The 15792-nt window shown below is 39.5% G+C and overlaps 1 protein-coding gene across 1 annotated transcript in view; it reads left to right on the plus strand.

Annotated features, from left to right (window-relative positions):
• Positions 1-15792, plus strand: part of LOC124616382 (neural-cadherin-like) — a 312303-nt gene that overhangs the window by 13368 nt on the left and 283143 nt on the right. Inside the window, exons 4-5 of the mRNA XM_047144688.1 lie at positions 9483-9655; positions 9735-9884. Of these exons, the coding sequence (XP_047000644.1) occupies positions 9483-9655; positions 9735-9884 (323 nt within the window). The remainder of the gene's footprint in view (positions 1-9482; positions 9656-9734; positions 9885-15792) is intronic.

The following is a 15792-nucleotide window of genomic DNA, read 5'->3' on the forward strand; positions in this document are numbered from 1 at the left end:
CGAACAGTGGTATTATACAATTCGCATCTCTAACATGCTAACTCAGCTGCAATTGTGACAGAATCCTGAAACATTCTACAGTGATCAAACAATCGAGGACAAGTAAGGCCAACAGCTTATGAAAAGCTCATGCTCGATATAAAATTAAACTGTGATTCCTTCATTTATGTTGTTACACACCCATACTAATTCTTATTCACCAGCTATCGATGGCCCTTCAAAGAATTACGGTACGTTATTTTATTGAAAAAATCTGTAATCACTAGAATATCGCCGTAGATCATGTAGTTTCTCGCGTTAATTATGTGACAAAATACTGTCTCCTATGCATGTTGTCGTTTGTCAAAAATTCGTTTCGGTATCTTGAACCATTTATGAGGTATGAGGAATGTTGTTTATATTTCACTTCCACACAACCTTTGTTTTGTGCAAATGATCGGAAGCGATTCCATTATATGTAATCTAATTTTGCGAAATTGTGTGTAAATTGAAGGTGGAGAGGAGAAGAAAGGAAGGGGATTACTGCTGTCAGCTGCATAGGAATTGTACGCGGAATCAGCGGAGACAAGTGAACGTGTGCACTGGACGGCTTATTAGGCAGGCGCGTTGACCATTGCGCCATCCGGCATACAGCATTATCACAACTGTGTGGACTGTCTCGTAACGTCTGTGGTGTACGGTGGGGATGTGGATCGACGATGAGGCGCGCCGTGATAGTCCACGCAGATCCGACAACGCTGTGTCCCAGATGGTGCAGTGGTTAACGCACCTGTTCAGCAGGCAGGAGAACCGGGGCTCGAATCCCGGTCCGGTACACATGCCCACTCGTCGCTGCTGATTCCGCATGATGTCCCGATGCAGCTGATACCCTCATTTTCCTTTCTTTTCTTCCCTCTTCACTTTCAATTTACATATAACGCACAACAGCTGCGGATTCTGCATGGTGCCGGCCGTAGTGCCCGTGCGGTTCTAGGCGCTACAGTCTGGAACCGAGCGACCGCTACGGTCGCAGGTTCGAATCCTGCCTTGGGCATGGATGTACGTGACGTCCTTAGGTTAGTTAGGTTTAATTAGTTCTAAGTTATAGGCGACTGATGACCTCAGAAGTTAAGTCGCATAGTGCTCAGAGCCATTTGAACCATTTGATTCTGCATTGTGCCTCTTCTTACGAACATGTCCAAATGAACAGACACCACACATTCATATAATTTTCCAGGACTGATGGTAGATACAGATCTCTAGTTTAAAGAAAAATCCATACGTTACGATGTGAGATCTAACATTCACCGAATGTGAAATAGCGACCCCTATTTTTCATTACAAACTATTCCAATTGACACCAATGTTAATGTATAAGATCCCATTTCTGGTCACCAATGTTAATGTACATGGGCAGGGAAGGGGGGAGAAGGTTGTTACATATGCCTCGTGGCGACAGTGTGCAGGAGGTAGAGCGGTCAGGATTTGAGAGTGGGCATCAAGGGCTGCCGTGCGACAGTTCTCGCAGTTATCTACCCTTGCTATCTTCGCGATTGTGCAGCTGATATTTTTCCGAAAGTCTGGTGGTATCTCTATAGACTCATAGAGTCAGCACACTAACTTCAATAGTTGCTTTGTTGCCTCTTAACCAAACGATCTTAGAGATTTCGAGGGACTGTTATTCATCCCTTCTTCCTTATTTCATTGCAGAACTTCCAAATCTCTGTTAAACTCTCAGTCTAATAGTGAATCCTCGTTTTCACCTATATCAAATCCTTTTTTTCCACTATCACGCCAACAGACATGAAGTACCTAGCCGAAGGTGTCCGCTGGCTTAGAACGACGATTTATTAGCCTACATGAAGATTTCTATTTTGATGTACAAACGATCTTTCTTCTGAAGCAATTGATTAGATATAAATCGTCTGTTTACAGTCCATCTTTGATTTACAAAATGTGTATAGAATTCCGTACAATTAAATCATAGAGAAAACCGACAAGAAACCCAACTTGACTGTTCAGTAAAAGCTATGCGCTTAGGCCTACTTTATTTTCTGTGTTGACGTTTGCATGATTCGCTATCAGCTAATTTTAGAATCTGTTCATTTTTTCCAATGTGCTTTTGATAACGATCAATATTTTGATAAGATATCAAATCTACACTGCTCTTTTCTGTTCTCTTTCCTGCTGAAGGAAAATTCTTCGCAGCGCTTGGCCCTTCATGCTAACAGTATCGTAGAATGCATATGGAGATATGTTTCCATCTTTTGTTGCAGTGTGATCGTAATGAGAGTATCTAAACTGCACGTTCGCAAGTGCCCAACAGAAAGAAGTCTTTGTAAGTAATAAAATAAGTGTAGCTACAGTTCTTCGCTACTAAGCGCCTCCTAGACGGTCAATAATATTGCAGTGTAACATTATTATTGTGCATTGTTATTGAAGCTCTCCTTAGGATTTCTTAAACATTGGCTTCATGTTGAATCGTATTGTGTAAAACATATCAAACAATAAAAATAGTTTCACGTGTAATAAATTTCACAAGTCGAAGAGTAAATTGCTTCTTCAAAGAGTAATTATTGTTCTATACTTCCCGTTATATTCTTCAAATTAATAAGCATGTTGTACTACACACTTTCTAAAGTAGCCTTTGTTCTCCCTCAGCGTTCAAGCTATTCCTATACCAAATTTTATCAAAATCTGTTCAGCGGTTTAGTCGTGAAAGCGTAACAGTGTTACTTTCGCATTTATAATATTAAGTATAGATTATCATTGTTTTGAGCTGACTATAAAATTTAGCCCTTGTGGCATGACACATCTCGAAACGAACAGTTCGTTTTATCGGAAAATGACAGTTCTAGACCCTCCCCACTAGACATAAGTTTCTGCTGACACGCTTATTCCCATGATCAGAAGAAAATATTACAGGAAAAGAGATGCAATTCCCCAGCATACCACAATGCTAGCAATGATTTATTACGTTTCGATGCACTCTGGCAATGACGTTCATCCGTTTGGTTTCGAACCCAATTATAACTAAGATTGCCATATCTAGCTGGGGCCTCGTTCGGACACTCTGAAATGGGGGTCTAGAAATGAAATAAAAAATTTATTTAATATAATTATTATTTATTTAGAACACAATTACATGGAATTGTTGCTACAAAAGTAGTTGGTACACTACATTGTTTGGAAGATTTCACCTTTCTCAGCAAGTCATTTTTCCCTTTCTCCATGCAAGTCAGCTTGTAGTTAAACTGGCACTGTAATATTGATACCACAGTCCCTGATTGCGGTCGATTTCTTTCGTCAGTCCACTGGGCCGACATCAGCGAAAATATTCTTTCCACAGTAGCACTGTGTGCGCGAACAGAAAACAAATACTCGCATACTTTTCGTAGTTGGCGTTTGTGTTCCTCTTAGTGTTCAGACGTTCAGTCTTCCAAGGCACACTTAGTTTCTAGAAAGCTCTTCAGATACATTTACTCCTGAGAACAATTGTGGCCTGAAATCTTCACACCATTTTTAGTCATGTTTAATAGTGTTTTCAATCATCACCCAATCTACGGTTTCAGATAGAATAATCCAATCAAATACTTGATATTTATTTTTAAAAAAATAGTCCATTTCCCTAATTAATCAAATGATGTGGTTTAGAAAACCATTGTCTCTGCCTCAGATTTCGAAATCAAATTAATTATTTCTTGGTTATGGTTCTCATTCTTTAATTTGTTCAAATACATCTCAGTTTCCAAGCCAATAAAACTGGCAGTCTTCCTTTGTTTTGTTGGAAGTCAGAACTTTCACAAATTCACAGCTGGATATTTAAACTTTATTCTTCTCCATGCTTTTTATATTTTTTTTTTTTTTCAAACAGAGCCAAATTGGACTGCCGAAACATGAAGGAAATTTCACTGATCGGACTACTGAGAAAATCTGAAATTATTTTAGCATAAGCAGAATTCATTCAGCTTCTCTGTTCTTACCATGTAATTGAAAAATAATCAGTTAAGAATTCAGCAGCGCTTGATGTAGTGTTGTGGAGAATATGGAGTGGGGAGGGGGGGGGGGGGGAGCAGGAGGGCATCCAATTCCTTCTACATTTTTCCTAGTTCTTCTTTAATTTGGCGAAACACATTCCACTGGCCGCATTGACGAAGTTCTCCGAAGTCGGTATTGGTATTGTCTCCATAAAAAGCGATTAATTTACATAAAGAAATTTGCAGTTATCTCAAAGTGTCTAACACAAAACTTTGCATTTGTCTCCGATGTTTTGTTATTCAGAGAATCAAACTTCAACGATTTGTTGGATTTCGTCAGTTTCAGTAAAGTATTGAACAACTAAAGGAAACATCTTTCCTGCCTTTTAGTTCGATACGTCGGGCCTATGCTGTAAAATGAAACTTCTTGAAGTGTTTTGTGCATTCAGGGACAGTGTGTGGTACGAGAATATTTTTAACAATCGCTGTCACTTTGGTCCTGGCTGTAGAATGCTTTGTGGCGACTTCGGAGTCGGAATATGTTGTGGCATTCAGTTTTGCAGTACTGTCAAGATAAATGAAGGATTGATAATGCTTGACGACTTTATAAGCTGTTGTTAGTTCTGCAGCAGCAACGTACAAGTTCACGTCACTATACACTCCACGCCCAATATACCCGTAGTAAACACTTCAAACATTATTATAACTTGCACTAGTTGTTCATTTTACGTATAGAAAGAATCGTGTTATCAGATTGCTATTCAAATGGTAACTGTCCGATTCTTCCGTGTCGTGCTGCTTAATAGTTCCAGCCTTTCTACTAGGGAAGTCTCGTATTTTCTCGAAGGACTGTGTAGATCTAGAAGGTACTTGCATCGTCAATACAGGATACGCAACATGCAACACCATCTGTGAAACGACCTTGTCAACATAAATTTGTTGACATAAATAACACTGAGGCTGAGTTTACATGTTGCACTAAAAATGGCGTTACTTCAGTGGTTGAGCCAAGTTCGTAACAGTATTTTGGAAAATCGGGACAAAATTGGGACTTGTCAGATGTCGGGATAAGAAGGTCTTACAGTCCCGATATATCTGGACGGATGGCAAACCAATTTGCAACACAACAATCGTTGTACAGCGGATAAACATATCCCCAACAGAGAAACGGTGATTGGTCGCTCCCGCTTGACGTCAACAACCTCCGGCCGCACTAGGCAGCTCGCTGTATGAAAGCAAAGTTGCGAGACGGCTTAGGAAGCATGTGCCTTCTGTAAATGTTTTAAACGCCTTTAAAATGTGTTAAAGAAACAGAAAAAAATAAATAGACCCTAAGAAATACATAACTGAAAATAATTCCACACGAGATGCAATAATTCAGTTGTGTATACGAACAAACCTACATACTGTAATTTTATGAATCGCATGTTCAAAGTTTTAACTACTTTGTCGCACTTAGAAATGATATGTCCATGAAACCTAGAAAACAAAATTTCAAGCTGTTTACCTACGTTCATCCAGTCTGCTGTTGGATTTAAAAGAACCCCTCCAGAAACTGTAGATATCCAGCAATCAGAACTTGTTCCAGGAACTGAGCACATTTCAGTTCGTGATAAAAAAGGATTTTCAGTGGCTCGACACTTAAATGCAAGGCCGCCTGCCACGTAGCGAACAGTCGGGCGAAACGTCCTCTGCGTCAGAATTTTTTTCTTCTGTTTTGTAGACTGTTATCAGGAATTCTTCTTCCTTTTCCATAATGTGTGCAATGTCACAACTATTTACACACTGAGCTTTCACTTAGTTTTCCTCTGTCACGTCAATACAAAGTTCACTGGTAACGAATTTCATGAATTCGTCACGTACGTTTCGATGTCTGCAGCAGCTGTACTGATGCCCTCAACAGCAACCGATGCACAGCGTGATAATTATACGTCGTCTCCATTTCTTATTAAAAGAAGAAGCCGAATGCTGTGCCTGATCTCGACTGCTGAATAGTTGTTATAGAATGCACTAAGACCTCGACTTCTCGAAAAATAATTTTCCATGCAGTCTTGATTTAGTTGGGATGTTTAGGATATACCTTCCTTTACCTTTTCTTATTGCTTCAAACAGTCCTAGAAGTAATCTGATGGAGATGATACACCCCCTCTGCAACGGCAACAAACCATTTCTGTTTCCAAAGCGCGGTTCATGGCAAGCATCTCGAAACCTTATTAAAGTGATCTCTTGGCTTGGAAGATTCGAGTCGAACCCCTTACGTAGAAGCGTGCCACGCTCAAAGCGAACTCTAGATTTCAAAACGTCGAACATATAACAGACTAATTCAAAGAAAATGCTTTCACGTTCCTTTCCTAAACATACAACAGAGCTCTAGCGATGTGGTGTGAAAATAACCGGGGAGCCATTCTAACATTTTGTCGCGCTCTACCTGTGACACTGGTGTGAGATTCTGGTAAGTTATACTCACGTCACCTTTCTGACTGTTCAAAATGCTGTCAATTAACTTCTTCGTTAGTGAAGTTTCATTAGGTAGAACTATTTCATCCAAAAAGTGGTTACTAAGAAGCTTCAGTAAGTAAGCCACATCGTAGAAAACTAGATCATCCTTTCCTTGTCCGCTGAATTTGTAAAAAATGTTTTGGATGTGTTGACTCAAAGCTCATTCCACACTCTAGAATGTTTTCCTCCAACATCGTACGTTACGGCCATGACATATAGCCCTGGACGTTCAACTTTCCTTATTATATCTTAGAGCATTTAACTGTTCACTGTCACAGCAAAATCATAATAAACTGATTGCTTCCAATATTTCTATAAACCATAAATAATCACACCTATAAAATTGCTATGAAGTCGTAAAATCTTGTCTTCCGTTGCATCATAGCAGATGCGGCCGTCAATGTTCTTTTCGTCAAAACACACCACAGTTTTCTTTTCTAACACAGTAAATGTATGAAGCTTTGCTCTCAAAATTGTTAAAACTTCTTACGAAACGCATGGATTGCACTTAAAATTTCTATTCCAATAATTAAGCGTTGCACTACAGGGCAAATGAATGTTGTTGTTTCTCAAACACGTAAAAGCTTTTCAAGAAAGGGCTTTTAAAGTTAGTGTATTGGCAAATCATGGGAACTCCATTTAACCCGTCTTTTGCTTTGTAACAAACAGCGAATTTGTCCCGGAGTGAAACATTTAGATAATACATTTTCTACCTTCTTCCTTGCCATATTTTCTTTCATAGTTGTACTTAATTTTCTCTTTTTTAACAACAAGCACCTGACAGCTTTCATTCTTTTCAAGGCTACATTTCTGACACTGCGTTTTTCTTCCTCAAAAGTTCCATTTCTTTATTCAGTCTTTTGATTTCTTTGTACTTGAGTCTTAAAACAGTAGGTTCACAGATGGGCACTATATTTGTTATTCAGCCCAATTTCCTCTTCTTTGGGGATACAGATTCCAAGGCTCCAGCTGTTCTCATTCGTACATCTCCATCTTCATAGTATAGAGCTCGCTCATGTACAGCTGCGGGAATTACAAACAAGGTGGTTAATTGTTTGGTTCATGTTGTCTGTTTTATTAATAATACGTGAGAAATAATAACTATGTATTCACACATAAAATAAATGCCACTTGAGAAGATTTAAGTTAATGAAATCAACACTGTAAAATAGTTTAATCAGTTCAAAATCAGGGATCCTTGCTGTTCATGTTGTATGTTAATGACCTTGTAGACAACATTAATAGTAAAATCAGGCTTTTTGCAGATGATGGAGCTATCTATAACGAAGTACTGTCTGAAAGAAGCTGCACAAACGTTCAGTCAGATCTTGATAAGATTTCAAGGTGGTGCAGAGATTGGGAACTTTTTTTAAATGTTAAGAACTATAACATTTTGCACTCCACAAAACGAAAAAACGTAGTATCCTGTGACCATAATATCAATGAGTCACTACTGGAACAGGTCAACGCAAATACCTGGGTGTAACACTTTGTGGGGATATGCAACAGAATGATCACATAGGTTCAGTCGTAGGTAAAGCAGCCGGTAGACTTCGGTTTATTAGTAAGAATACTGGGTAAGTGCAATCAGTCTACAAAGGAGATTGCTTACTAATCACTTGTGCGGCCGGTTCTACAATATTGTCCAAGTATACGGACCTGTACCAGACAGGGCTGACAGGTGATATTGAAAGTATACAGAGCATGGCAGCAAGAATAGTTTCAAGAACCGGCTTTAAATGATTGCTCTAGGAATATACTAAAATTCCCTACATATCGCTCACATAAGAACTGTGAAGACAAGATCAGAATAATTACTGCACGCACAGAGGCATTCAATCAATCATTCTTCCTGCACTCCATACGTGAATGGAACCGGAAGAAACCCCAACAGCTACAAGGGAACGTACCTTCCGCCATGCACCTTACGGTGGTTTGCTGAGTATAGACGTTGACGTAGATGTATAAATGACAATATATTTAGCTTGCTTACTTCAGCTCCAGCTTCGCTGTTGCTTTCGGTTCTATGTCTGCTAAATGCTGTGATGGAACTGCATTTGCTTTCAGAATCTTTTTTGTCGGCAAACCAAGGAGCTTGTTCTTTAATTCACGTTCTAATCTTCCGGAAGTAAATGAATTCAGCAGATTTGTGCATTGTTTACACCTATTTTATCTGCTCGCTTGCGACGACCTACCCACTCCCTTTGTACTGCGTTTTTAGGGAATCAACGATAAATTGCACCACTAGTTTTACGGCCATAATTGTTACAGTTTGCAACTGTACAATTACTCGAATTTTTACTCATCTCTTTCGCTCTCTCGCTACGCGGTTACAATAACTATTTAATCTCGCGTTGCGTCTGGATTATACACGCGCCTTTCGCACATTGTCAGCAGTGTGGCGGATGACGTCACGACGTGAAACGCACTGTGGGAAACTTGGCCGCAGATCCGCCCGGAATGGCCTTATCATAATATCTAGATGCATGATACACTGTCACGGTCTGTGGCGCGTGAGAGATTGGCAAGAATATTGACAACGCTGCCCGTATGCGGCACACCATTTTCAGGCAGTACAGTATATTTCATAAGTTTTTGATGTACTCAGTATTATTGCGTTACCTCTCACTCTCACTCCTACGCGTCCAGTATTATTGCGCTTCCAGAAATATTGGGCATCCAGGAATATTGCGCAGTAATACTGACTGCCTTGGGGGCCGCTTCAGAAATTACTTTCCACTGTAGCTTACAGTCTACAATGGGTATGATCACCCATATGGAAGTAGTCAAGTAAGACCCGGTTTGTACGAAACTAATTACGTCACATTCTTGACGTTGTATGTGCTGTTATCTTATTATTATTATTATTATTATTATTACCAGTGTTTAGACGTTTGCCACGCATTAGCTATCAGCAAAGTCGCACTCGAATTCTGGTACTTTCCTAAACAGTGGGGTGGTACCGTTGATTTCAACTTGTCCATTTCTTGCATTAATAAATGCCTAACGTATTTCGAATATTGATAGGTACTGGTACTGCATCAATTAAAATTCAAGATGTGAACGACATGTCGCCGCGTTTTACTAAGAAGGAATGGTTCTGTGAAGTGGAAGAAACTGATAGTAGAAACATACCTGAAGAACCTATTCTCACAGTGAGCGTGCATGATGAAGATGAAACAAATGATTTTGTCTACGAAGTAAGTGAATGTCTCAGATTTTCATTTGAAATTAATTCCAAGGAAACTTCATAAATAATTGTTGTTTCTAACTTTATAGATAATCGAAAACAGCGGTTACGGTTCAGATAAATTTATAATAATAAGTAACAGTGATGGAAGTGGTTCTATTAAAATTGTTAAGGACCTTGATTATGAAGATCTCATGCAGAGACATGGATTCAGATTCAAGATACGAGTTAGTGACAAGGTAAGCCTACCAGAAAACCGCATCAAATACTAAATAAATTAAAATATTGTACAAGAAAATATGTTATCTTTTTATTTCACACTGTGGAAGTTTGAAATGCTTAAGGATGGGCTCTGAGACAGAGACCTAGGTCACATGAAAGCAAACTGGGAAATTGTTTGTTGGGTAACTAATTATTAGAACTGTTAATACATTAGTTAACATAGTTTCATGGAGAACATAGAGTCAAGTAACATAAAAATCTACAGGCCTGTTCTGAACAAGCAATTGATTCATTAAAATTAACAAGACATCCAGTACCTATACCACAGTACTGCTTTCAGATAAAGGGAATTTTAAGATAATGTACATAGTCTTCCAACTTACTTGCTTTGATTAACCCAGTAAGCTGTACTATAGTTTAGTCAAGTCACAAAGGGCATACCCAATGTGAGACAGGCCAGCCCCCAACCTTTCTCCATAGAAATGTGTCCACTATTAGCTTTTAAAAATAGTGATAATAATAATAATGGATACTGACCTTTTTGCAAGTGTATCTGGAGCAATTTGTTGTGAAATCTCAAAAATGTTATGTCATTCAATGCAACACTAACTTGAGCTGCCACTCCTCATCCCCCCCCCCCCCCCTCCACCTTCCTGCCCCTTTCTCACACTTCCATTTCCCTTCCCCTGAAAATCTTTTGTGGACATTCTTATGAGATGTGATATATGCATCATTCATTGACTGTAAACATATCAAATAGCAGTATTGTACTTCAACAGTGGTCATCCTACATTACTGTTATACTAAGTTGATACAATAGTATTGTATGTAGTGATATATTTTTATAATGTCAGAGTTCACTGAAAGGTTTATGTCAGAGTTTGTTGAAGGGACAGCATAACAGTGAACAGTAGTGTGTGCTCACTTTGATTTACACACTTGATGTTTGTTTATTTATTCTTTGCCCTTGGACACTTCATGATATTTTTGCAACAATTTCTGTAAACACCCTGGTTAGAGGCCTAGAACATAATGTCTATCCTGTGACTGCATTTACACTGCCCAGTTACGTTAATGTGACCACCTGTCGGAAGCCTGAATAACCACCTTTTTCAGCACAAAGCACTGTGAGATGTGCATATTCAGTGAGATTGTGGAAGGCACATACAGGGATGTGAAGCCATGCTAACTACAGTGCCATAGTCATCTGTGCTGGAATACTTTGTTCGAGGATCCATAGCACGAGCAGATATTCTTGAATGGGTTTAAATTCCAGTTTGGTGGCCAGGGGAGTACGGTAAACTCATCCTGGTGCTCCTTGGAGCTCACAAATACACTGTGAACTGTATGGCACATTGCATTGCCCTACTGATAGAGGCCATCAAGCCGAGGAAAAACTAGCTGTATGTAGGGGTCGACGTCATCCCCAAAGATAGAGGCATACTTGTGTTAATTTATTTTGCCTTTCAGAATGACAGTATTATTCATAGAATGCCATGGAAACAGTTCTTCTGACAATTGTTGCAGGATGTCTGGTTTCAGACATTTCACGCCGTACGTGCCAATAGCCATCTGTGTGATGGAACATAAAACTTGATTTATCTGAAAAAGCCACCTGTCACCACTCAATGGACATCCAGTTGCAATTCCAGTCAGCATGGATGCAAATAATTGATGATGGTTGAAGTAGAGAGGATATAAAATGTAGACTGGCAATGGCAAGGAAAGCATTTCTGAAGAAGAGAAATTTGTTAACATCGAGTATACATTGAAGTGTCAGGAAGTCGTTTCTCAAAGTATTTGTATGGAGTGTAGCCATGTATGGAAGTGAAACATGGACGATAAATAGTTTAGACAAGAAGAGAATAGAAGCTTTCGAAATGTGGTGCTACAGAAGAATGCTGAAGATTAGATGGGTAGATCACGTAACTAATGAGGAGGTATTGAATAGAATTGGGGAGAAGAGAATTCTGTGGCAGAACTTGACTAGAAGAAGGGATCAGTTGGTAGGACCTGTTCTGAGGCACCAAGGGATCACAAATTTAGCATTGGAGGGCAGTGTGGTGGGTAAAAATCGTAGAGGGAGACCAAGAGATGAATACACTAAGCAGATTCAGAAGGATGTAGGTGGCAGTAAGTACTGGGAGTTGAAGAAGCTTGCACAGGATAGAGTAGCATGGAGAGCTGCATCAAACCAGTCTTAGGACTGAAGACAACAACATGGATGCAAACTGAACAGATGTTGAAGAGACAATGTTGGTAGCCCTTGGTTCAACCTGGGCATCACTTGCTCAATGGTTGCACATCTGTCAACCCATACACATTTCCACAACCATCATTCATCTGTGTCACATATGGCCCTTGGTGCACCACAGTTGCCTCAACGCCAATTTTTGAATAGCACCATTTTGCCATGCACAGTATACTTTAACCATGACAGCACTTGAACAGTTTACAAACTTAACAGTTTCAGAATTGCTTCCCCCCGCCCCCCCCCCTTCACCCCCCAACACACTTTATATACTCTCCACTGCTAGTACTATCTCATGTTCTCTGTGAGTTATTATTGCATGTTGACATCAGGTGTAGGCAATGGCAGTACAAATGTGACTGGACCATGTATGTAGATATCTTCTTCTGCCGTGTCTGTACTCCACTGTGAACATGTGCTTCGTACACAGTTTTGTGACACATGGTCTAATTTTGTGCTTGTGCTCTCCATTTCATGTAAAAGTATCTTATTCACAGTTGGTCATAATCAGAAATATCTGTGCATCTAGTTTTTGGTCTTCTGTGGCATTGTTGCCTTCCAGGTTTTCCAGTCAGTTCTCCTTTGGAACCTTTTTATTACTCATCAGTGTCACATGTGCGGCCCATCTCAATTTTGCAGATTTACTATTTTTTGTGTGTGGATCTTCATAGCAGGCACAAAGTTCATTGCTGTATTACTTTCTCCACCTTCCTCCATTACAGTATGAATCTATTATTATGCACAGTACCTTCCTCTCAAAGATGTCCAACATGTTGGCATCCCTTGTTGTTAATGCCCAAATGTTGGATGGTGCACCTGAATGCTTCTTACAAGTGTTTTATGTATGTTTTAATGATGTGAGATACGATCCTAGAAGACTGTTTGTTTGTTAGAGGTCAGAACTTTCACAAATTTGCAGCTGTATATAGTCACTGATGTCACCTTCTTCCTCATGTGTGCTCCTCTGTATGCCAAATATTTAGTCTTACAACTAGCCTCTTGACAGCCAGTTCTGTCTTCTGATCAGTCTGTTTCATTGCAGTAAAGAGCACCTCTATTATCTTCTGAGATCTTCTAGTTGTGTCTCTTTCTTCGATTTTGCTTATTATGTGCACCGTTTTGAGGAAGATCATCACGGCATACTGTAGGTTACTTTCTTGTACCACAATTCCAGTGCTACTCTGAAAAGAAGGTTTTCCAGTGTGTCATCTTAGTGAACACTTTATATCACTATCTGTCCGTTTCAGTAGTATTTTTCAGATTCTTATTCTGCCTCTTACTTTGCTCATTGAAAGCAATTTCACGAATCTCAGGAGTTGCCATATCTCTTAGGGCACCATATAATCTCACTATTTTATCCCTATCACATGGTACTGTTGTCACATACCCTCTTCTTCCCAGCTCATTGTCACCATTTTTGCGAGGAGCTGTTCCAGCCTTATCACTACTTAGTTTTAGAAATTTAGCAGATACTTTACTGTTCACTAACTACCTAATTATACTTTTATCATTTTATGTGAATTTTAAGTTTTTCAGTTATTAAAAGAACAACATTTTCTTTTATTTATTCTTCATAGGTGTCTCTTAGAGCTAAATGACATTAGTGTAACACTTATCTGTGTAAAGTGTCTTGCTTCATTCAGACTCCACAGTAACTCCAATTGTTCCACATCTGTTTCAACCAGTATTTTATACTTCATTGATAAATTGTTGTTTCAGTACTCCTTTACTCTTGATAATCTTGATTTATTTTGCCCACTTAGCTAGTTTTTAATGAACTGTTGTGTGCCTTATCATTTTCTACAGTTGCTTTTATGCACTGAGATCCAAACAGTGGATGGCTCCTTCATATATTGTTCATCTTCAGTAATATATTTACTGTGGTTTTGGTTGTTATCTTTTCCCACCTTTTTTTCAGTGCTGTTGTGCATGTCTACTCACTCTAATGCCTCTGTTGGTATTTCTTGGTATTGCTTTTTGTTTTCAGTTGTCTCTTGGACTGCTGTGTTGTCTTCATGAGGTTTTGTTCTGGTTATTTTTGATGTATCATATATTCTCATCCTGACTCCGGCTCATCCGTATATATTCAGTTCATGAAGTGTCACAGGATGAGGTGGTCTAATAGGTGCATAGAATCCACCAACAAAAGATCCATCTGGTTCACATTGTTGTCAGTGGGGATTTGATTGTTCACTTGTGGGTACTTAATGAAAGTGTCGTGGATCCAGTGGTTATGTTAAATGGTGTTGCAAATAATTTCTTGAGTTATATTATTTTTACTAACTGTGTGTAGTCTGAATAATCCTATTGTTGGTCTAAACATGATTTTATCATTTTAGAAAAGTCTATATCAAAGCATAATTAAAATTAATACAAATATATGAGGTGCTGAAAGCCATAAGTGCCTAAAGTGCCCTATCATCAGTTTTGAGATCATAGTTTGTATGCATGCTCCTGACATCTTTTGATCTTATGATTAACCAGCTTTATCTGCATATACATATATTGGCCCGCATTGTGTATATGAACATTCATTAATAGCAGTATATCCAATTTCACAGATATCCATTTCCATATGGGCCAAAGCACTAAGCATAACGTTGTTGCTCTGCATTGCTCAGTTGCTTTCTAGGGTTTCCGGGATAATGTAGTGTCTACATAATTTAAGTAGTGATAGTAGTAGTAGTACTTTGTAATCTAGGCAGTTTTATATAAATCTGAAGCCACAGAATGTGGTTAATGAAAATCATGATAATGAGGAAATGAGGTTTTGGAGTAGGATGTAACTCTGTGTTTGGTGCATTTAGTATCTGTCCTTTATGTTCTGGTTTTAGTTTCACATTAACTCCAAAAATGTAAACAACCCTGCATGAGCAGCCCCAATTAGACGAAGGGGGTCTGACAGCCAGTCAGTTCCAGTTATTCCACCTGGGATGAGGTACACAGCTCGTGTTGTCTGTAGTTCAACCATGTCTAGACACTCAATACCGTGCTTTGATTGTGTCCGCATTGTTACTTTGTGCCACGAAAGAGCTTTCAACGAGGGAAGTGTCCAGGCATCTCGGAGTGAACTGAAGCGATGTTGTTCGGACATGGAGGAGGTACAGAGACGCAGGACCTATCGATGGCATGCCTTGCTCAGGCTGCCCAAGGGCAACTCGTGCAGGGGAGGACCACTACCTACAGATTATGGTTCGAAGGAACCTTTACAGCAATGTAACCATGTTGAATAATGCTTTTTGTGCAGCCACAGGACATCTTGTTACAATTTAAACTGTGCCCAATAGGCTGCATGATTCGGAACTTCACTCCCAATGCCCATCATGAAGTCCATCTATGCAACCACAACACCATGCAGTACAGTACAGATTGGGCCAACAACATGGCGAATGGACCGCTCAGGATTGCCATCAAGTTCTCTTCACCAATGAGTGTCGCATATGCTTTCAACCAGACAATCATCAGATGTGTTTGGAGGCAACTCGGTCAAGCTGAATGCCTTAGACACACTGTCCAGCAAGTGCAACAAGTTGGAGGTTACCTGCTGTTTTGGGGTGACATTATGCAGGGCTGACGTATACCGCTGGTGGTCATGGAAGATAACTTAATGGCTGTACGATATGTGAATGCCATCCTCCAACCGAAAGTGCAACCATTTTGGCAGCATATTGGCG

This window comes from Schistocerca americana, chromosome 5 (genome assembly GCF_021461395.2).
Source record: "Schistocerca americana isolate TAMUIC-IGC-003095 chromosome 5, iqSchAmer2.1, whole genome shotgun sequence".
NCBI lineage: Eukaryota > Metazoa > Arthropoda > Insecta > Orthoptera > Acrididae > Schistocerca > Schistocerca americana.